This window comes from Solenopsis invicta, chromosome 8 (assembly GCF_016802725.1).
Source record: "Solenopsis invicta isolate M01_SB chromosome 8, UNIL_Sinv_3.0, whole genome shotgun sequence".
In the NCBI taxonomy this organism is placed as follows: Eukaryota; Metazoa; Arthropoda; class Insecta; order Hymenoptera; family Formicidae; genus Solenopsis; species Solenopsis invicta.
In genome coordinates, this window is record NC_052671.1 from 6,818,491 (window position 1) to 6,842,303 (window position 23,813).

At 33.6% G+C, this 23,813-nt stretch overlaps 4 protein-coding genes across 6 annotated transcripts in view; 2 read left to right on the plus strand and 2 right to left on the minus strand.

The window, feature by feature from the left end:
• Positions 1-343: 343 nt before the first annotated feature.
• LOC105196972 (frizzled-2) overlaps positions 344-23,813 on the plus strand; it is a 123,661-nt gene continuing 100,191 nt past the window's right edge. The window contains exons 1-3 of the mRNA XM_026136130.2: positions 344-1,227; positions 1,611-1,654; positions 13,449-13,544. The gene's annotated coding sequence lies outside the window, so the exon portion shown is untranslated. The remainder of the gene's footprint in view (positions 1,228-1,610; positions 1,655-13,448; positions 13,545-23,813) is intronic.
• Positions 3,254-22,686, minus strand: LOC105196960 (BTB/POZ domain-containing protein 9). 3 transcript variants are annotated; one of them, XM_011163129.3, is made up of 10 exons: positions 22,256-22,671; positions 19,028-19,241; positions 14,758-14,878; positions 13,652-13,817; positions 5,940-6,133; positions 5,596-5,813; positions 5,346-5,528; positions 4,364-4,442; positions 4,125-4,303; positions 3,254-4,048 (listed from the first exon to the last, which is right to left on the minus strand). In XM_011163129.3, exons 2-10 carry the CDS (start codon positions 19,222-19,224, stop codon positions 3,847-3,849), a joined length of 1,539 nt encoding a protein of 512 aa, XP_011161431.1. In that variant the 5' UTR covers positions 19,225-19,241; positions 22,256-22,671; the 3' UTR covers positions 3,254-3,846. The 3 variants fall into 3 exon arrangements, with proteins under 3 accessions (XP_011161431.1, XP_011161438.1, XP_039309152.1); XM_011163136.3 differs by having other exon boundaries at positions 5,644-5,813; positions 22,256-22,670; XM_039453218.1 differs by having other exon boundaries at positions 3,881-4,043; positions 22,256-22,686.
• LOC105196949 (probable small nuclear ribonucleoprotein E) lies at positions 6,628-7,557 on the minus strand. Its single transcript, XM_011163118.3, has one exon. It carries the CDS (start codon positions 7,434-7,436, stop codon positions 7,152-7,154), a length of 285 nt encoding a protein of 94 aa, XP_011161420.1. The 5' UTR covers positions 7,437-7,557; the 3' UTR covers positions 6,628-7,151.
• On the plus strand, positions 9,270-11,764 carry LOC120358597. Its single transcript, XM_039453219.1, has 2 exons — positions 9,270-9,711; positions 10,155-11,764. The coding sequence occupies exons 1-2, from the start codon at positions 9,492-9,494 to the stop codon at positions 10,661-10,663; spliced, it is 729 nt and encodes a 242-aa protein (XP_039309153.1). The 5' UTR covers positions 9,270-9,491; the 3' UTR covers positions 10,664-11,764.

Below are 23,813 nucleotides of genomic sequence, written 5' to 3' on the forward strand. Positions count from 1 at the left end.
CCAATCGTTGATTCGTAACGCTTCGGAATCATTCGGAGCAAATTCGTCATTCCGCTAGTAGTGGACACTGGACAGTAGTGGAGCAGCGGCCGGCGACGTAGCGAACGTGCGGCAGATCGGCTCCGTGTCGACGGTCGTCGCGACGCGTTTTATCGCTGTAAGTACAGTCGCAGGGAGTTCGATTTCGATACACGTGTGACAATCGTGCGACGAGGAATCGCGGCGGTAGGCGTATTTTGCGAGAAATAATCAAATTCGCGGAAATCTGTCGCGCGCAAGCACGCAGCAATTCGGCTAACGAGCCGGCGGCATGGCGACGGCGTAACTACTACGCATTTCGGGTACCGCGGCCGGCCGGCACGCACCACGCAGACTGGCCCGAGCTCCGATCTCGCCGTGTGTACAATTCGATTGTTTATATGCTGTGTGGAGTGACATGAGTGTTGTGATCGTTCTGAGACGTGTGCGTGTTGACTCTATGCCGTATGTCGGGCGAGGTGAGTGAAGGTTATCGCGAGGATATCGGGTCCGCTTCGCGACGTGACATTCGTACGCTTGCTCCTTCGTGTACCATCATCGATGTCGAGCAGATTCGCCTCGTAACACCCGAGTTCTTGTCTATGACGATAGAAACGGTGAAACGCTCGAACGGAACAGCGATCTACTTTCTCTCTCTCTCACTCACTCACTCACTCACTCACTCACTCACTCACTCTTTGCGGAAGTGTCGTGAAGTTGGCGGGCGAGCTTCTCTCGCCGCAACGTTCATACGATTCGTACACGTATCCCTTCACGTGACGTCATTGATCTCGGTAAAGCTCTTTTTGCACGTACGAGTTTTCGTGAGTAACTGCAATGAGATAAATGTTTGGACAACACAACGAGATCGATCTTAGACGTACGCGTTTTTCTTCTTGCGAGACGGCATAAAGGTAATCCCGCGGATCATCGCGAACTCCATTCGGCCAATGTATCATGCGTTCGGACAACGGATACTCGTACTATCATCGCTGTCGAGCGAATTCTGTTTGTATCTACGTGTAGCTACTTTCGTTTTGATATGATGCATTAAAGTCCGTTTCGATTAACGCCGGGAGTGACACCGTCAACAAAGTGTCGCGATCGTAATTAATCTCTCATTCGCGAGTGTGTATTGTGCATCGACGGGATTGGTGAGGAACCAGGGGCTCGGGGGAAGCATCAAGCAACGGTGGAACAACTCGCTGGGTGAGTTATTTATACATTACTCGTACTTAATTAGAAAAAAATTGTCAACTTGACTAAATTTGTCGACTTGATTGGAGCTTTTTGTTTCAAATATTTATCTCTTTTTAAGTTTAATATATATAAATGCCTGAAATTGCTGAAGAAATTTTTAAATACATAAATATTCAAATTGAAGAAATTTATTCAATTTAAAAAATTTAGTCAAGTTAACAATTTTGTTCTCACCATGTTATTATTTACAGTCTAGTAAATATATAAATGTCTATGATTTGATTGTGCTAAAATGACTGTGCCAGTTTAATAGACGTAAGGTTACGTTACATATGCGAATACTATTCGGAATATTTTGGATGTTATAATTTGGATTTATATGCATTTTACAGATTAATGTAGCTGTGTTACAACTCTGCTGCTGCACATCGGTTCGGTGAGTTATAAATTTTTTTTAATTTTAAAATAATGTAAAAGTTTATTAGATATGTATGCATGTATGCACTATTCATTTAAAGATATCAAGTTGCTGAATTAAATGCTCGTTTCGTTTGGCCAGAATTCGATTTTAAAGATGATTTCTTTCTCTTAATTGTCGGTTAACCGCGCGACCGATGTTTAAGTTTGAATACTTGCTAAACGGCAAGAGTAATTTGCCGACCTAATATCTTTAAATGATATTAAAAAAGAAATGTTTTTAGTATCAAATTTATATTTGAGCACTTATTTTTTTAAGATAAACTTTCTCTCTTGTGAATCAACCGAGTGACCGACTTCTAAGTTTTATAATATATATTTTCGATTTATTTCTTGAAGCACCTAATTAGCACTTAATTCTACTGTATTTGTTTATTGGTTTACATAAAAAATATTTATTTTTGTTGAGGGGGATTAGCTTAATGTTAATTAAATCAGCCCTACTAAATCTTTTTTTAATTTTCTGCCAAACGGTTCGAGCAACTAATTTCGGACTTCAGCATTTAATTAGCACTCAATTTTTAATTATTTTAAAATTAATTTTGCGCTGGTGGAAGGGTTAGCTCAATGTAGGATCAATGTAAATATATATTGCACCATGTTAATACATTTAGTTTGATTCGCGCTCAAACCGCTACTGATTTCGTTCTGTTTATGCTTAATAAACAATACAGATAAAGGCCAATAGTGTTTTGAACGTGAATCGTATCTTATGCTATTTTACAAGACAGTCTTAATAGCAGACTGTCAGATATTAAAAATATACCAGTTGCACACCAATTTTATATTTAAAACATTATGAAAAAAATAAGAGAAAATTTTACATAAAAATTTTTGCTATAAAATAAACATATATAATGATCTAATATTATCAATAATATACTCATAATTGTTTAAGTATTTTGCAAAAGAAAATTATGCATATATTTTTTTGCTTTTGAAGAATTCGTTTTTAGTAAACTTTATATAAAGCCACGGATATATGGATTACGGGTTTTTACTTTTTTTAATTATCAAAGCAAGCTGTTATTAATAAAATGCAATGTTTAGTTTCGAAAAAATAAAGTGTCACTTTAGAAAATGTATTAGCGATTTTTTTTTTAATATTACACAAGTAATAAAAATTTTCGGATATTGTTTAATTTCATAAAAAATATTGTACTACCTTGTAATATTAAACACAATCTTCTTCTCAATTCAATACGAAGAATTGAGTCTCGCATTTTGATGTTAATTTCACGTTGAAAAGTATATATGATCGACTAATTGTTAAGCTAAATTTACAAACGTAACTGTTTAACGTTATAATTTATAATGGCAGATGGCTACATTTAAACGCAATACTTCGATATGAATATTTAAAGTAGATATATGTATGTGTGCCAAGAATAGTCGAATGGCTTCACGAATACATTCTTATTGCCTATACTCACATATGCGTGCTTTTCGCAACATTCTGTTTGGCGAACATACAAATCGCCTATTACGTTTACGTGTAGTTCCGCAGGAACACGTTCATAGATTATTGAGCGTCAAAGCCAAATGAATATCATGTAGATATCGAAAAGATAGACTTGACATTTATTCGAGAATTGTTACAAAAAGTATAAGTACATATTTGATACAAATAAAATATAATTATAAAAATAGAAAGGAATAAAAAATAATCAGTCTTTGCTTATGTCGGTGCTTTGAAATATGTATAAATATAAAAGTATGATTTGCATGATAGGTGAATAATCGTTACTTTTCGGTGCGTAACATGAAACAAAGTTAGACATTTTTTACAAAAAGTAATTCGTTATCGCTACCATTACTTGATAGTAATGATTTATTTTCCGCTATTTTCTTATAAGGCTGGGAAGTAATGAGTTGCTTGTAACGCCGTTATTGCTTTCATTATTTTTTTCGGTACATTTTTCTGTTAACGGTGACGTCGTTATATTTTTTACAGAACGGTAACGAATTCAGCCGTTACTTTCATCGTTATTATACATTTTATCGTTACCAAAAAAAAAAAAAATTATAATGGTAATGACGTTACAAATAACGTTACTATGAAATAATTTCCATGGACGGAGAATAAATCACTACATATTTATTAGGTACAGAAAAGCAATGTATATGGCAGATAGAATCACCGTAATTAAATTAGTGATTGGATTTGGGAGCAGGATGACTGGGGGTAAAAACTTCATAGTCAATTACTGAGAAATGATAGTCTCCCATGAGCAACTGATTAGACGCATGGTCCCCGTCGTAACTGTGCGGGAGATTGCTGTAGCTCTCCTTGTTGACATTACAGTTGCTCGATATAAGTAGATCAGCTCCGGCACCAAAGATCGGCCCTATGCTGCAACAGATTACATTAAATCGAGTTACATTGAGAACACGGTAATCGAAAAGATAAAAATTGCAGCGATTCTTACTCCGGATGATAGCAGATCGCGAATGATTTTTTCACGATGTCGAATTTTGTCGGTGGTACATCTTGATTATTTGTCAATGTGAAAAGAAAGCTCTTCTCCGAAGCGATATACTGTGCCTTGGAGTTAGTTTTGCCCCACGGAACGTCGCTGAATCCTCCGCATATCTCGCCACGCACTCCCTAGGATACAATAAAACGTATTAGTACTAAATAAAACTTGGATGAGAATTCTGTACTCACCAACACTATTACGTATGTCGGGCAAACGTTATCACAATGCCGATGAAAAGACGCCGCTGAGTAGCCATGAGTGGACGCTCTGGAAGCAATAAATTGCGAATCATGATTATATGATACAAGTTGCACGTGGAACATATTTTTGCGGATCTATTTTTAAAAAATTATGAATTTATTTTGATGGTTATGCTATTATAACTATAATTAATGATTATTAGAATTATTAGAAGAGATTGAGATCACTATATTTCTGTATCACTATATTTCTTTATGTTTTTTAAAAAGATAGGTATAGTCATTCAAATCTCATATACTTATTTAATGAAATATTTTCTGAAACAAACTCGTGAATTAAAATACATTTTTTTGCATGTAATTTATTTTATATGTTTCATATATTTTTTATAAGTATTAGCATTTTCTATACGATTTCTATTGAATCGAGTATTTGAAAAACATAAGTCAATTTTTCAAAATTGAAATATTAGAGGATTCAGAATCAGAAAAAATAAATACACAATTTCTTTCATATATCTCAATTTTGAATTGATTTACGTTTTTTTACATTCAGATACAACAGATTCAATTATACAATCAATATTCAAAATTATTAACTATTTACAAAAAACCAAAAGAGAAATTAGGCTCGCATTGAAACGTTAGACCCTACAATAGAGGAATATTAGATATTGGGAATAAGAATAAAAATTTTAGAATTGATTTTCTTAATGAATATTAAATGTAACACACAATGAAGACGAATAAAACATAAGACATGAATGTGCCGTATAAAATACAACATAACTTATTATTTAACTTTAGTGTTCATTGAAGAAATTGATTCTAAAATTTCAATTATTATTCTTAATATCTAATATTCCTCTATTCTGCGCAAAATCTTAGACAAATATAAATAAATTTATTATGTTATCATCTAAAGTGTTTCACTTCTGAAACACCTTCATAATATATTCATAGAACCTACCGATAAACCAATCGCCAACCCTGTTTCGATACGCCGTACCACTGATTTAGGACCCGCTGGAAACCGACCTTGTCCCTGGAAAGAATCTGCGAGCCCGGGAAGAGGAACGGGCTAACACGCGGCTGCAGTCGTTTGTCGGAGCAGACCTCTGAATACTTGTTCGGCAGAGCTGCATACCTATACCTAAAGCGAAACGTCGAGATCGAAGGCGATACCGCCAAACGGTGAATGCCGCCCCGTTAGATCGTACCTTAGAAATTTCGAGCCGCTCGATCGATCGGGATTGAAAAATTCGTACCTCTCCAACGACATCTCTATCGGCACCGCACCGGTCGGCTCTACCTCCTCCGCAAACACCTGGCTGTCGATCAACAGCAAGCGTACGTGATTAATTACGCCGGATAAGTGCTGGCATACTCTCATGCGCTCTTCCTCGGTCCAGTGTTGTGTGGGCTGCGTAACTCCTGCCTAAGGATGTCATTTAAGAATCATTCCAAGTTCACAGTTGAGAAAATTGATGATTTGTCTAACTCCTAATAAATAAATTTAGAGCACTTCAAGAGAGAAAATAAGATTCTTAAAAAATAAACGAACTTGATATTTGGCCCAATTCAAGACCGCCCGCCACACATCCTCTTCCTCCAAACCGAGATAATCAGACGATATCAATTTTACTAAAGCATCTTTTGGAAGATTGCAAAATGCTGTTGTCTTCACTGTGTCCATGGCATTTTCACCGATAAAAGCGAAGCATTTCTCGATAAAAGATGAGCAAGCAGCTTTCCCACCTGAGACATAAAAATTAATAATGATAGAAAAGAGTGAATTATTTTCATTTACAAGTTTGTTTTAGAAAATTCTTAAAATTAAATATATGAGATTTGAACGATACCTATCTTTTTAAAAACCAAATTACAGAAATATGATTCAATACTAATCATTAATTATGTTACATAATAACGTAACCATCAAAATAAATTTATAAATCTTTACGCTAAATTAAAAGCAAAATAAATTTTTGAAATCTCTTCAAACTCAAACCTTTCATAAAAAATTTAATATATTTCTACATAAAGCAAAATATTCTTAAATTAATCATAATTATTTTCACTTACCATAGTTTTCTCAAAGATATAAATTTTAATTTTTAAATGGTAATTTTATTATGTTATTTTTCTTTATGAATGTAATTATTCTCGTAAATTATAATTATTATATTTTTTTCCTTCAATCATTTTTTATATAAATATCTGGATATGTTAGGCAAACAATGACAGAAACGTTTTAGAATATGAAACTATTTAATAATTATTTATATACATTCTGTTTATCTTGGGTGTTTACTTCTTTCATATTATAACACATTCAGAATGGATCCACAAAAATTATAATGTGACGTACAAAATAAATTGACTGTGTTCTAAAGCACTTTCAGTACAAGACTACATATTGTTACAACTATCATTAATTCATATAAATTAAATTAGATATTGGGACGTGCGTTCATATAAAATATTCAGTGATCCTTTTTTCACAACAGGATTTGATCGCATCTCGCATTCGTTAAGATTCATAATATAGCAGAAACTTATATCTAGACAGCATACGAAATGTCCATTATGGTACATGGTCATCAATCACGCGACACATTTCTTTTCGCACGTTTAAAAAGTTATTGGTTTTCACAATCAACTCCCTGAGAGCTTCTCTCGTCGCCACAGTCCAAGAAGGGACCCCAAGTTATTTGGAGCTGGCCTTACCCGGCGCCCGCCCAAACGGAAACCGGGTTGAGGTTATGTTCTCTCCTTAGTTCGCCGTGGGATTGGTGTTCTGTATTAAAGTGATGTTGTCGCCTTTAAGCATAATCCGTCCGAGTGGCTTCCTGTTTTTCGTCTTCTGATGGTACTCCTCGGCGTCGTCCAACACCAAGTTCATGTACTCGTCGAAGCCGACGATATGCCCTTCAATCCGCAGATTCACGTTCTCGAACAACCAGACCTGTACGCGCGAACGGTTCTGTAGGTAGCGAAATATCAAGTTGATGGGTTGCACCATCACCTTCTGGACTTTCTGCGGCCCCTTGTACGACATTTTTACGCCGGTACTTCAAAAACTGAACGTTTAACAACGAATGATATACTTCGTGTATGTGCGAATTGTAAGCGTCAGTAAACGTGAGATGCCGAAAAATATGGCGTCAATTGTGATGCTAACGTTGCCAACGTAACAGCGCTACTAGTTACTTTTAGCTTCTCAAAATCACCATGATCAGATAATTGGGAGCAGGGGGTCGATCATGAAACTTTTTCCCTAAGGCGGAAACGTGAAAAGTGAAAAATTTCTCCATTAACTTCAATAGTAAAGATTTTCACTTTTCACGTTTCCGCTCTAGAGAAAAAGTTTCATGATCGACCCCCTGGGGTGCGGTCAGAATGAACGTCCGGGTGCGCAGGGGCAGGGGCTTTATTCTTGATAACATGCGAATAATTTTCGTATACGAAAGTGACAGAATAGCCAATGGAATTATTCAATGATATTCTCCCATTGGTTATTTTGTCATTTTCGTATACAAAAATTAATCTCATAATTTCAAGAATAAGGCCCTAGATGTGTTAACTTTTAGCATTTTCAACTGCAGTGGGTTTTAACCTAGGTTTGACGCCATTTGCCGGAATCGTCCAATTAGAACGTTGAACGATCCGTTCTAATTGGACGATTCCGGCAAATGGCGTCAAACCTGGGTTAAAACCATAGAGATATTATAGATAGAGTAGAAGAGCCATAGATAGATTTATAAGTGGAAATGTCCCCTCGTTAGAAAGAGAGAGAAAATAGAACCTGTATTCTTGTCTTTGTCGTAATAGCGCCATTAAAAGAGAGATAGACTAAAGCTCTCATTTTCTGTCTCTTTCTATCGCTTTTGAGGCTAGTTTCCCTACTCTATCTGTAATATCTCTATGGTTAAAACCCACTGCAGTCGAAAACGCTATTTGTTGTTTACCGAATGTAAAATAAGAATAAAATAATATCTGGGTGCACTTAGAGTCCCTAGAAGTAGAGAGTCTGGACATCTGTTCCTAAAATGTCGGTGATGATTATGTCAGTGTATGTACGTGAGCTTTATGTGTGTGTATGTTTATCGTTGTGTGCACTTGAACGTGTTGTATGCTGTTATCGCATTGGCTAAAGAGGATTAAACAGGGATCCGTATTGGTGCTGCCATTTTAGGTGCACAATCACGTGTATCCAATCACGTGGAACCCCGAGATGTCCAGACTCTCTACTTCTAGGGACTCTAGGTGCACTTAGATGTTCATTCTGAACTAGAGTCCTATATAAAGAGAGAAGCGACATCGAACCCCCACCACAACCTTTAGTATCCAATTGAGTCTTCCACCGCCAATTTGGGACCGCTCAACGTCATCAAACACCATTCGTATCATTCTGCAAATAGCTGTGGTCACAATATGGCTGCTCGCTTAGCCAATCAAGTATCAATCAGATTACCAATCAGAGCTTTAGACATCAATGTCGCTTCTCTCTTTATATAGGACTCTATTCTGAACGCAGCCCAGCATCCCGTTTAATGATCATATTGCTATTGTCCACACAGCCATTCACAGTGATCGGTGCTTGAAGTTTTTCCATTGGATTAATTAATTAAAAAATTTTATATTAAATTAATCAATTGAACAATCGGACGAATGGATTCTAAACCAACTCGAGTTAGGTTGCGTTCCAATTACACTGCCAGTACTGAAAATTTATAATAGAATGTAACGTGATAACGACTATAAATTTTCAGTACTAGTAGTGTATATTAGAAAGCAGTCTATAGAAATCAACTTGAACAACGAAATTTATCGACTACAGATAATCGTATCGATAATTTTATTTGCGCTAATCCTATCTTCGGTTACTTAGAACTATCATGAATTATCGTTAGATGGCGCCATATAATATAAATATGATTTGTCCTTCTCTGTGTGATGTGAAGAAAACAAATGAATAATAAACCATAGTAAACAATTGAACCTATAGCTTATTGAACTTATTTAGGATCGTTCAATCGTTTTCAGTACTGGCCATTGCACACTAGCAGTGTATATCGGAACATAAGCCTTGTAAAAGTTATTTGTTTTTGTCATGGATAAGAATAAGGAACAAACGACTTCTACATCTTCCGTTTCTGGACTAGAATACGAAAAATCTTATTTTCTAACCGAGGAGGACTGTAGGAAAATAGAAGAAAAGTTTGATAATATCAAATTTCCATTCCTTTTTGGTAATATAAAGCATAGACGTAGGAGGGAGTTAGGAATAAGGGATAAAATGTCATTTCAAAATAGATCAGAAGCAGGATTGAGTAAGTTAATTTTTTTTAACTAAATTAAGTTGAAGTTAATATCTTATCAAATTTAGTTATGTTAAAAGTTCCATTAAGATTAAATTAAATTAAAAGTTAGTTTTAAAAAGCATTATATTTATATTAATTTAGAGAGTTAAACTGTTGTAATTTTTGTTAAATTAGATTAACAAAACAAACACAATATAGATCATCAGATAAATTTAATATTTTATTTATGTTATACAAGATAATAAATATTGTTTCTTTTTTAATATGAGAATGTTTTCTTTTACAATTATTTTTTTTTAAGTAGATAAATTTCTAACTTAGGAAAGAGCTAATAAATTAAAATTGATATATTTTAAAAATGATTAGTTTAAATTAAAACTTAACTCATTTAAAATTAAGTTAAAAGTTATACTTTTTAACTTTATTATTTAGCTTTCAACTTTTTTATCTAGGTACTACCCAAGCCTATGAAGATGTTCAATGGTATCCATTTAAAAACACTGATACAGTTGCAGGAAAAATGACAGAGAGTTATTTACACCATCTTACTGAGGCAATGAAGTGTCAAATTTCTGCATTTCATCTTCTAGCAAATGCTGAATTCTACCACAAAAAGATTGGATGCGAGAAAACTATTAAAATATGGAAACGATTGGACAATGTAATTCCAATGTGCTCTAAACTTAAAATTGATACAGTTGCAAGCATTATTGGAGGTTATCTAGTATTTGACCCAGACTCTCTTTATTTTTATATCGAATTTCTTGAGACAGTTAAATTTTATCAGGAAGAAGAAGAAAAAGTTAAAAATTTAATATCTGAGATAACATCAGAATTTACAAATAGATTCTCAACTTTTTCTTTTCGCCTAGCTAGACTACAGAAAACGATTAAATCCATTAGTTCAAAAACATTTAAGCAAGCATTTAAGCATCTTCCATCAGGATCATCTGCAGAATAATATGTATTTCAACAACTTCAGCTAATGTTATAGGAATAGCAGTAGAGAGAAGATTTAATTGATGCAAGATGGAGATTATTTAGGATTCTATAAATGAAAATGTGTGTTTGTGTGGTCAAAGGAAAAATTGCAACTGTGATTTCTCTTTCATTCAATCCAGAGTTATTTCGATTAACTCGTACAAGTGTAGGCCAAAAAGTGATTTTATTTTTAGATCAGGAAAAATTACTGAACAAAATGGCTGCTCATTGTAACTTAAAAGAATTTTTGTTTTAGAAGGAGTCACAAGATTTTTAAAAGAAATTGTTTAAAAATTTCAGAAAAAAATGTTATCAGACGAAAATTTGATTGGTTTAATGATTGAAGTATAATCTCGATAAGTTTGTGTTTTGTTGTATTCTCGACGTATATATGTATTCTTGTTTTTATTAGACAAATAGTCTTATTTTTATTTAACACAAAACTTCTAATTTTGCACTTTGAAGAAATATTTATCAACGCTATAACTTAAATACTATAATTATTATCATTTATATCAGCATTATTTAGATAAAAGTGCTTTCCAGCAACATACACAGAGACTCAATTCTCTTTACTATGACACAATCGTACATAGTTAAAATAATGTACAATATTTAACACACCATTGAACACATAGTCATCATATAAGAATATCATTATAAATAACACAAATAACATCATATAAAGACATCGTTATGACTTTATTTGCTATTTATAAGTATATCTAAAATAGCTTTATGATATCCTCGAGCGACAAATATTTTTATGATATTATTACGACTTCTTTTTTCTGGGATCATAGGTATCAACATTACATTTTGAAATATAATGCTGAAATAAGAAAGTGTATTAAAATTATCTAAGCAGTAATTCATCAACAAGTCGATTGTATTATACAAGACATTGTATAATACTGTGTTACATAGTATATGACTGTATTCCATTGCTGGAAAGCAAAATGTATCAGCTTAGAGTTTAAGTAAACATATTATCTTTTGTCGCCTTTTTTGTAGTTACTATTAAGATATTTTTTTTAATTTTATATTTTTTGTAGAGAACGTCAAATAAAATTGTAATTTGCAAGAAAAGAAAAAGCTTTAATTTTCAGTGGAAATCTTAATTGTCCATGTTTCAGATTCGAACATTGGCGCGCTCATTCGGCCGCCATGATGGTTTTGACTACACATTCGGTTCGGAGAACGGAGGCGAGTGCTTTGCAATTATAATCGTAGATTTAACGCGAAGTGAATTACAAGCGCGAATTTTCGTCGGGACGTCGGAATGACGTTTGAAATGATGAGCGATTGCTAAAGTGTATTGGTTGACGTGGATCTTCACGGTCAATGTCGATTCGTCGGTTGATATGTGTTCAATCGGTTGTGTACATACTCGTCTGCGTCGCGCAGTTTCAAATTGTTACAGTTTCGATGAGTTATAGATTTCAATGTAATATACGAAGGTATCTATAGAATAACATCACAAACATAACTCTTACGTTCCTTTGAAAGAATCAGAATCACAGCTGAATTGATTGATCGAAAAAATAACCTTAGTACATGAATATCTAGAATATTTGTATGATATCATGTGTTGTTAAGGGGTTATTACATGACTAGCGTCGAGCATCGAGCTAATGCGCAGAGAATTATCGCGCAGAAATCTTGTTGATTCTTTATGCTACAAAGTAAGGGAAGCTACGTTTTGATACACACAAATTTTCTAATATAATTGAAAATTTATAAAAGATGGATTTCAATATTCTGTATACGTAACATTAGCTGTAGATTTTCAGTATGACAATGAATATTAGAACACAGCCTTAATAAAACTATTAAACATATTACTGCGCTCGACGCATGATGCTTCCATGTAAGAATACCTTTAGGGAATACAAAAAAGCCAATACGATAGCATCAAAGGTATCATAACGTACTTTCGTAAAAATAAATAGATATATTATAACGAAAATTAAAGTTATTATTGTCGTTTCACAGGCACTTATCAATCTTATTATGTGTAATAGAAAATTCGTCACTAAATATAGTATATATTCATATATAATATTATATTACAATATATATTATAATTTTAATTCAGTAAATTTTTAATAAAAAATCTTTAATAAATTTTTTTAAAGCGCTTTTAATTTAATCAAAATCATTAAAAATAGATAACGTTTCAATAAAAAAAGTTTGTCAAAAATATATATTGTAAATAATGCTTTTTTATATTTTTAAGATATATTCAAAAAATACTAACACAGTAATCGTTTTATTATTAATAAATATTTAAATAATTTCTTAAAATAGATATAATTGTGATTTTATTTTACTCATTTTATCTACTAATTTAATTGCATTAGTGCGATTATACTAATGCAATTTAATCAAATGTATTTAATCAAATTCTCCATAAATAGATTTTTAATTTATAATATTAATTTGTAAGAATTAATATTAATTTATAATAGCGTTTATAAATATATTTGATAAAAAATTTCTAACAATGTAACTTTTTATTGTCTTTGTCTTGTACTTTTATTATTTTGATTTTGATTTTACGATGAAATATATATTTTTACGAAATATATATTTTAGATAATTTTTTTTAAATATTTATGTTGATAATTTTATATTTGATTTAATAAATATAATACATACATGCATAGCAGGAAGAAATTTTCTTTCATTAGATAATATTTCATAACTATTTGAATTGATATAATATGCATTTTTAATTTGTACAAATATTTTATATTTTATAGGATTAGGATAGATGCTGAATCTGTATCGTGCTGCCAGAAATATATACAGCGAAACGTGACAGTCGACAGTTGAGAAGGTATTCTTCGTTCATTGCCGTGAGTAAAGTTATTCCATATATTTTTTATATACGTACACATTATGATATTAGAAGTTAGAAGTGCGACACATGCAAAATTAAATATATAGATCTTTAAATAAATACCTGGAACTCGTTCTTGAGCCTCCAAAGCAGCGGTTAAAAGTGCACACGCGTTTCCGGGGCTTAAGGTAACAGACACATGTTCCTCGCAACTTCTCCAAAGTTCTTCTATACCAAGTTCTTGCGCTAGACCCAGCATTTCGAAAATCCTACTATCTTGTAATATTATCTGCAATCAGTTAAAATGGAATTTATACATTGAAGGAAAAATTACTAAATTTTTATGAATATTTATCCGAATAGTTCTAATGAAATATTTACTAAATATAAATATACATTTGATATTTACAATTAGTACACGAATTTAATTTAAGTATTATTTTTTCTTATAAAGTAAATATTTATATACCATAAATAAATATTTTATCAGTACTATTTGAGTAAATATTTATTAAAATTTAGGAATTTTTTTCTCAGTGTAGCTAACATTTATTTTTATTTCATACAGTATAGAATTATAAAATTTTGTCACGATTTTTTGTCAAAATCTTATCATTTGATATATATAAGTTTTGAAAATATATATTCTCTATACACATAATAATTAAAATGTAATAACGAATTTTGAATTGTAATTTTATTAGAAAGAAAGTATTATTTGATAATTATATACATGATATTTGATAACGTTAAACATGTACATATTAATTAAATATTATACACCGAGAGAAAAAATTCCTAAATTTTAATAAATATTTATTCAAATAGTACTAATAAAATATTTACTTTATAAGAAAAAGTAATACTTAAATTGAATTAGTGATTCTTGTACTAAATAAGTATATATTTACATTTAGTAAATATTTTATTAGTATTATTTTAATAAATATTAAAATTCAGTAATTTTTTCTTCAGTGTAAAATTTTTAAATTTTATTTTAATCAATACAATGTTTTATAAATAACATAACATTCAATTAGATTTTTCCTTCAAATTGCTAAAATTGTTTTACTTATTACTTTAACTTTTTTGATAAGAAATTTTAATTCAGAAGAAAGAGGTTGAGGTGCTTTAGATTAAAAAAGCACCGACAGTAACATTGTTGCAATATTATTCATCGAACTTTGCTGAAAGAAAATAGAAAATTGTTAAATTGCACTGATACTTACCATACCGGTGTAAATGTACCGAATAAACTGGCGGAACGTTTCTGGATGCGCATGTGGCATTCGTACCGGTGTCGGATTACCGGCTGTGCCGATCCTTTTAGCGGCTGTGAAGTTCTTACACCTATGAAATTATTTTTGACAACGTGTATATCTCGAATCGCATCGAGTTTCAAATAATAATCTACTCTGGCGTATTTTCTTAAAACAAACGAGCGCATCTTTCCGCCATTGCTGTGCACGTTACTTTTCACGCGACGCTTCGCGTAACAAAAGAGCTTAATTGACTTCGTCATGAATCTGTCGAGACATACGAAACCGTGATAGAGAGCGACAGAAGTGTGCTCTTCCCCTATCCTTAGAAACTAATGGTAACCCTCGGAAGCACCCTTACATCTCGTGTCCTTCTGCGTTAGGATGAGAACAAGATAGTAGAAAATGCGTAGATTAGGAGAAACCCCATGTCGTCCATTAATTGTCCGATCCAGACCCTTCGAATCGTTCGGGAAATTACGCTCTATATTGGTATAATCAACGCGAAAATATGCATACGATATTGTCGAAATTGGTCGTCAAACTTTGGCAGCATATTTTATCTATTTTAAGTAAAGACCTATCAATTCTATAGTTGCTTTATGCCTATGTTTAGATTGCTATTTAAAACCAGGATGATTTTTCCACTAAACATAGTAGATGATTTTTCCACTAATTCCTGTTATTCGAATGTGATGATGATAAATATTGTATTTGTGTTTTATTATCATTCTCAATAATAAACTATGCGAAATTGAGTCGCGCATAATGGACGCAATTTCAAATATAGATATCGTATCTGTATAAAATTCTGACACGATGCATGAGTCAAATTTATTTCACGTTTGTTACTCCAATCGAGAAGCATAACATTGCAAAATAAATCGAAACGAGAACTGACGTATAATTAAATAAAACTCAAATAAACGTCGTGCCTAGAAAAATACACTCCGACATCTTAATAGTATCCTACCAGATATATCGAACTGAAATTAGATTTAAAAGGTGGAGGGTTTTCCAAGTAACGAGAAAGAATGAGAAGCAAAGCTACAAGTGCCAGTCGACAGACGACCGTAAATTGATTCGTTTTTCAACCGACTTAGACGGGTTTTGTTTTTATTTCGCATAGTCTTAACAGCGTTAATTAGTTCTTCCAGACAGTTCTGTCTGGAAAACAGAAGGAAAAAGACATCAATGATAATTTATGCTTTCAATAACGACACTTGAAAATTAAATTCGTTAATAATCGTTGCATTATTCTCTTTGCCTGTTATCCTGCGAACACTCGTCGCAGACATTTTCTTTGCTTATGCAGTAATCTTTCTTTTCACGAAGAGACTATTATAACATTATCTGACTAACATTGCTTTCACGAATGACATGAATAGCAAAATTTATTTTTTTCATGTTTAGTGTTTTTTTTATTTTATATAAATCTGTATCGTGCGGTTTAATTTTTTTTTTTTATAAAAAATGTAACGGCAACTCTGATTAATGAAAAATATTATTACAATCTAGTTGTATTCGCATATCAATAACTTGTAATATGTTATACTTGCTGCAAATATTGATATCAATGTTAATGATAAAAAAATCACCAAATGCATTTGGCATGTGTTAATAAATATTACAAAAACCTTATAAGCTCTAATATTCCTAGAATATTATACGAATATTATTAAAAATCAAGATAATATTTCGAGAATATTATTTTAATTTTTTAATAAAATAAATTTTTTGTGTCTAGAAATGCATCTATAAGATATTGCATAATATGCAGTTGAAGAGCTAGTCTTAAAAGACTTTAACATATCAGGATTTTCTAAAGCGCCGAACGATAGCGTAAAGTACATCAGTGCTTTTCATCGAATCAAAAAGAACTGTGTCAAAAGGCACGTAGGCAGAACAGTCTTTGAAGTTTAGCTTGAACCGACGCTAGAGAGGCACGCCAAATATATGTAACGTCTAGGTCGCGTGAGAAAATGCCGTAGATAAAGTGGATGAAAAGCGCGAAAATACAGCCGAGCGCTCCGGTCTCGGTTAAGCTGAGCGTTTTCGACGGACGTGGCAAAAGTTTCTAGCTCTCGACGCGAAACACGAGTGTTGACGATGCGTACGAAATCAGGGAAGAGTAAAACGATGTTTATCCAAATAAAATTTTGTAAACCACCATTCCACACCAGAAAATATCGCACGCAGGAAATTATCTCTCTACGTACAAAGATTATAAAACGTTATTTTGTCATCTGTACCAAATGAATTACTCATATACTTAAAAGAATTATGAATGTTTGCAATTCACGTAACGTTTTTATATATAAGTCATAAGTAACTGTAAATAACGTTTACTCTAGTACTCAGTCACTCAATTATTGAAATTATTGGCAATTGTCACTAAGTGATTATGATGCTTTGTTATTTTTTTTATTTTTATACACATTCGAACAGATTAAAAATAGTCGTTTCGGAAAACGTAATACGTTGCAAGAATTTGCGTTGAAATGTCAATAAATTATTTTAAGCATCCCGTCTCTTTTATCCATATCTGCGACTCTCATCTGTAGCTCTTCAGCTCTCCATTTACATTTGTAAATTGCTCTACCCTCCGGAACTCCGTTGAAGTAAAGATTACCGGGGACCTACCGGGAAGAGCGGTGGATATTAATATTACGCGCGTTCTCTTAATAAATTTTATTTCCACTTTTTTCAAAGTCGCTATTCGTCGCGGACGGGCGCGTCTCGAGTACGCGTCTCTTTATCATGATTTTCAATGCGGAAGAGCGTCGTAAAGAGTTTGAGCGCGCAGTAGCACGCATTGTCCATTCGTTTCAACCGCGGACATCTGTCACCAGCACGCTTAACTTAATTTTCCCAGGTTCATGTTGGCGGGCAGCCGAAACGAGAGAGAGAGAGAGAGAGAGAGAGAGAGAGAGAGAGAAGAGGGGGTTGGAGGGAGGAAGAGGAAAACGGAAAGGAGGAGGGAAAGAGAATAATACTAAAGGGTGGAGATGACGGTGGAGATGACAAAGGTCCCGCCGTTACTTTCCGCGCCTGATATTAAAGGGATTCGTGGAAATGTCATAATTGACTTTACAATTAGCGCCGCCTTGTCTCACGATGTGCCAACCCCTTCGCCTTCAAGTTCACCTTTCCTCTAAATATCAACCGAATTCTCTTCTTCGGACAAGAGAGATAGAGAGAGCTCGCCAAGGGGTGAAAGTGGGGTGTAGGATTAGGGAAAAAGAGTGCTTCTCTCGCTTTGTAACTAATTAGAGCAAACCGATCGATCCGTTTCATCGTACCTTTGTAAACCATAACAGGCTTAATTAAAATTCATCGCTAGCACGAATTCCGGCGCCTCGCGGCATTCGCGGAAGTTCGATAAGTCGCTCTTTCTTTCAACAATCGGTTTCTTTCTTTCCGCTTTTCCTGCAATATTCCTCCCAATTTACGAATGACAAGCTTTGTTCGTTTTATCTTGAAAGAGAAATGCATTTGCCGTATTTTTCAATGAAAATGAAGGAGCTTTGCATTTTGCCCTCTTACATTTGCATCTTACATCAATTTCTCCATTCAGTGATTGTTAACTAATGCTCCCTCTCGCTCGCTGAGAATTGCGTTTCTTTAGTCATATCGTTTTATTTTATTATTTTATTTTATATTAAATTTAATTCCGCATAATGCATATATTCATCGCTGAATATTTCGTAACGAATATTCGCAGTGGAAATATTTTCTTCGCATCTGAAACTCGTACGCATTAAAATCGCGATGTTGATTCTCCCATGATAATTAATCGCGTACCTTTACGGTATTTAAACTCTCCGAGGAAATCTCGCTCGCGGCAATTCAATGAATACAATAACGTCGGAATGTTACAATAAAAATTATTCTTGACAATTAATCCAACATCCAGAGGGTATTACACGTGTCTTCATCGAAATAATTGACGGTATCGATTCGATTTAAATATTCCTGATACCGGGTATTGAAAAACATCGGAAATAATTGTTTGATACGAATCATCTCATCTTCAATGTTTGGAAATGCGGTTTTACTCACGCAGAGTTTTATTTCTAACACATTCCAAATTCATATCTCATTCGAGTTTCTCCGCGATATTAAAAATTCCATTCGTTAATTACGCCGCGTCGTAGGCATATCGCGAGATCTTATTTTCTTCAAATTAAGGGTAAAATTAACGTTTTCATAAGTAATGGCTCGTTATAAAAGGCCTAACCTGGCTTGAAGTATTATTCTGTGAGCATAGACAGGGGTCTCGTCCCTTCCTAGCAGGAACACGATATCAGCCGAGTCTTTATCCTCAGAGAGTCGCGCCAGATCCTCCAGCAGTCTTGGTACACCAGCCAATCCCGCCTCACCAGACATCCCAGCAGCACCTGCCGCCGCCGCAACGGCAACAGCTCTGGTTCCCATTGTTCTCGTGCTTGTCCCTATATACGGACGATCGTTAATCAAAAGTGAATTAAGTAATCGGCTTGAATAATTAACAAAACAAATCCTGCAGAGCGCACACTTGTCACCTGTGCCATAAATATCGGTATCGTACGCAGATCCAATTTAATTCTCAATTAAAAGCACGGGGGGAGGGGGAACAATTGTGATTTATTAAAATAATTTATCAAAAATTAAAATTTACGTCTTTCTGCAGCAAAAATTCAATTGCGCAGTAATATAAAAAATATTAAGTAGTATAATGGGAAAATAAATATTTTTAATTAATCTACACTCTTGCTGAATCGATCCAGGCGTAAAAACGTAAACGAGGAACGTATTTGCTCTAAAGGGAGTACCCATTTATCATTTATTTCTTATCGCGCCCGCGTTGTCGGGAAAATCTCGTAATGGAAGACAACGCCAGCAATTTGCGATAATCCGAAATTAATAGGACTGCTAGAGCAGCAAGAAGTTGACAGTTGCGCGCAACGGATGGCGACGCGTCCGGTCGGGTTTTTTTTTTACGAGTCGGCTGCGCCGCGTCACGGACGCGGAAATTCGCGGTCGTCGGAGAAAAAGTGACAAAACCGATTAAGGTACAATCGGTGCTAATTGCGCCATTAATATTTGATTTGCGCGAGCATGCGCGTTTATTGGTTCACCTCGTTGATCGCGGCTCGTATCCCCAGGAGGGATTTTGCGTTACCGCGGTGTGGCGACGCCAATGGCGACCGGGCCTTCTGATTCCCTTTTAATTAGTTCGGGTTTTGTAGTTTTCGAATGCATTGGCCGTCGATTGTACCACGACACGAGAGCTCGCAATCAGCGGCTATCATTACCCTTCCAGCGCGTCTCCCCATCGCACACGTCGTATCGTATTCCGGGCAATGTGATTCGATTAAAATGTCATTGCCAGGGATGCTCTAACATCCGTCTCTGATGATGTCATAAAGAACTAATTAGCGCTTAAATCGCCTCGGATAGAAGCTTGTGTAATACGCGTGTGAAATTGATCATTAATGCTTTTGGCAATAGGCTCTTGTGTTTAATATAGAGGCAAGTCACCAATATCGACATAGACCTCGTGAAGCGACACCCTCTTATTTCTCTTAATCTAAACATTACGCTTTATTAATACTGATAAAAACATCTTTGATCTTAGATAATTAAAATAGAAAATAAAAATTTATAATTTATATATCCGTAGTTTTTTTTTATATAAAATCGACAAAAAACGAATTCTTCTTAAAAACAAGAATAAAATTTGAATAATTTTCTGCTGCAAATTGCAGAGTTAAACAATAGTGAGTATATTATTGATAATATTGGATTATTTTATATGGCTGTATAATTTGTAGTTTTCTAAAACTATTTTGTTTGTATTTTTGTCTTTCCTATTTTTCTCATCATGTTGTTTTAAACATAAAATGAGGATGTGTATACTTATCAGTAAGGCAGATAATAAGTTAAAAAATGCATAGAATAAAAGGCACATGAAATTTATTTAATAAAATAAGTAACCTAACTTGATTTTTATATTATCGTTCTACATGTTGCGTCTTGCGGAACAGCATAAGATATTTAAATTGACAAAAAAGTTTTACGTCGAAATAAAGGACTTCTAAGATATACATTAAATTGTAAATATTTTGTACAAACTCATAAAAGGAAAAGAAAAGTAAAATGTTATTGCATACTAAGTTGGGGGTTCAATTTGTCAAATGTTTATTTTTGCTTATGAAAAACTTTATTATTGCAAAATTTGAAACGATTCGATTGTTGCATCATATAAAAGAAGAACATTTTTTAGTTTATGTTTTTAAAGTTTTATTTTTAGTTTTTATTTAAGAAATAAACCGGAAAGAAATGGTATGTCGGTATTGGCAATCTTCTTTTACGTTTCTAATCGATTTCAAAGCACTGTCCTAATAAATGTCACTTGCATATGATACATTAGATGTGAATAATTAGTCTTTACTTGAAATTAAATTCTTGCATGTATACTTATGCAGTAAAATAAAAATCATAAAAATTTTAGATTATAATTTTTTAAACATTCTGTTTGTATTTGCACGTGTAAATTATAATTTACTCATACATTAATGTATCGTACAGATATACTTAATAGCTTTAAAGTAAAAAAAAAGATTCAAGATATGTTATTTAATATTATATTTCTTTTTTATTTTTAATAAATTTTAATAACAAATCTATGTTTATTATACATACGTTTCGCAAATATAGCTCTTTTGTTTTGAATTTAATTAAAAATAGTTTGCAATTTTAACAAGTTGCTTACTCGTACTACACATAAATATATTTAATAAGACGACATAATATACAATTTTTCAAAGCTTGTCGCAAAATGCATCAGTTATATTTACTAATGTTACTTTTGTCAAAACACATCAGTCTTACGAAGTGAATTGGGGCTTTATAAAAATCACGCGCGGAATATCAAGATCATTTCGCTTCACTTTAACAACTACCATTACCGATGAAATCTCAACTGTAATTTGACACGAATAACACCTGTAGTAAAAACTGTTTGAAGGCGTTTTATTTTGGGTTCGTACGATCGAAAAATATATATCACGCACCTGATGAAAACTCAACATTGACACGTGACCGTACACAAGTGGAACCCGGTCACGATTCGAAAATTAAGATAAACATCCTAGTGACCGGGCAGGTACACAAAAACTTATATTATTATCTACATAAAACTAAATAAAAATCTATATTATCTATACAACCGGACATGTGTATGACACACAAAAATTTATTATTATTAATCTAAAATATTATTTAACTATAACAAAATTTTAATTCTAATCTAAAATATTTTTAAAGATTACAATTACTTGTCATTACGACTTGTCAATTACGACATATTACGTCATATTATACAATCCGGTTGTGACAATGTTATTGATAGGATCCGGATTTAACAAAAATCGTTGGAAAATCCAACGCCACGGGCAAGTAATCGATCGGGTATGACGCTTACCTTTGCGCACGACCGGATCAGCAAGTTGCTCGTCAAGAGCACGAGAGGAACTAATTCCTAGCAGATCACATGGACAAGGCCGTAGTCAAACTTTGCACTGTATATCTCCTCTCCTGGCTGTCGTTTTAAAACGTTTTCGCTTTCGAGGCTTCGTCGTTTCGGAAAAAATCGCCGCGTCAACATAAAATCCTCGGAAAACTTTTGTGACTTTCAAGACGAGCTCGTTTTATGAACACTGGACCACGCTCGACTATGCTGCCTCGAGCAATCTCAGAGGCCGGTCGCTCTTTCTCTCTTTCTCTCTTCCCGCCTTCCACCATCTCTTTGACTCAGTCACACCGCGGCAGGTACCTATGTGGCTCCTTTTTCCACTCGTGTTCACCGTGTCTCTATCTCACGGAACTTGTACTCCCGCAAGATCGCTGCTCCTTGGGCCCCGTTGTTGCCAGATCGTCCGTGAATCACACAGTCAAAAAGCGTTCGCAATGCTCACATTCTCGTGAGCTACGTTCTTCCTTCTTCCGTCTTTTTAGGTTTCATCGCATTTTTGCGGTGCTCTTCACGCAGACCAATTTAATAGATCCGAATCTTTAATTTAAAAATGAATTAAAAGTCAAATTTCCAAGTGAATTAAGACTAAAAAAATAATTTACGATATGTATTAAATCGCATGGACTTTAATTTGTAAAAAAAAACTTGATTGACAAACGATTTTATATCTTCTTAAAAGAAATTCTGCCTATCTTTGAATTTGAAATTCGATGATAGGAAGTATAGTTACTAATACCATTTCGGAAATGATTTCGCGTACTTTGCGGTTTTGCGGTGAAGCAATAGAACCTGTACGATGCAATTCCGTTGATTCCTCGAACGAGAAAGATCGTCTTCCTCATTTTTATCATCGTGGCCGTTCAACTTTCTTTTGATTCGCGCAACCAATTGCTCGAAATCGCGGACTCTAGTATTGTTGTATCATAATTTCAGAATTCTTATTCACTGAAGACTGTAATCGAGATATTTTCTTTTTTATTTAAAAAAATAGCCTTTTAAAAATTATTTATAAAAATTGTTAACATTTTTTGCATTCCTTGCATTTTAAAACGTAAATTATAAGATAATTATATATTATTTTACTTTTTTGTACTTTGTATAAGAAAAAATATTCCATGATTACGTTGTTTGTTTTTTTCCTGGTCTCTTTGCACTTTTATTACACTTATGTGAGTCGTATTTTTCTTTCCTGCGAATCTGCAGGTACTGCAGCTGCCGCTCTGACAGGTATAATACAACAAACGGAAAGTTTCTCGAGAGTGTACCGAAGAATATAAAGAACCGGTCTTACCAGATCGGAAGAAACAATCGGTCGATGGTAAAGTAGGCTTAAAATTTTCACGATCCTCGATAGATGTCCAACATTGATCATTAATCGCATTGAATAGTGTAACGAACATGGATCGTTAATTTCATATTAACATTAAGTGATTTACAATTAAAAAAAATAACTGCTACTAAAACTAGTTGACATCGATAATGATCAATTAGAATATTGACACAGAAT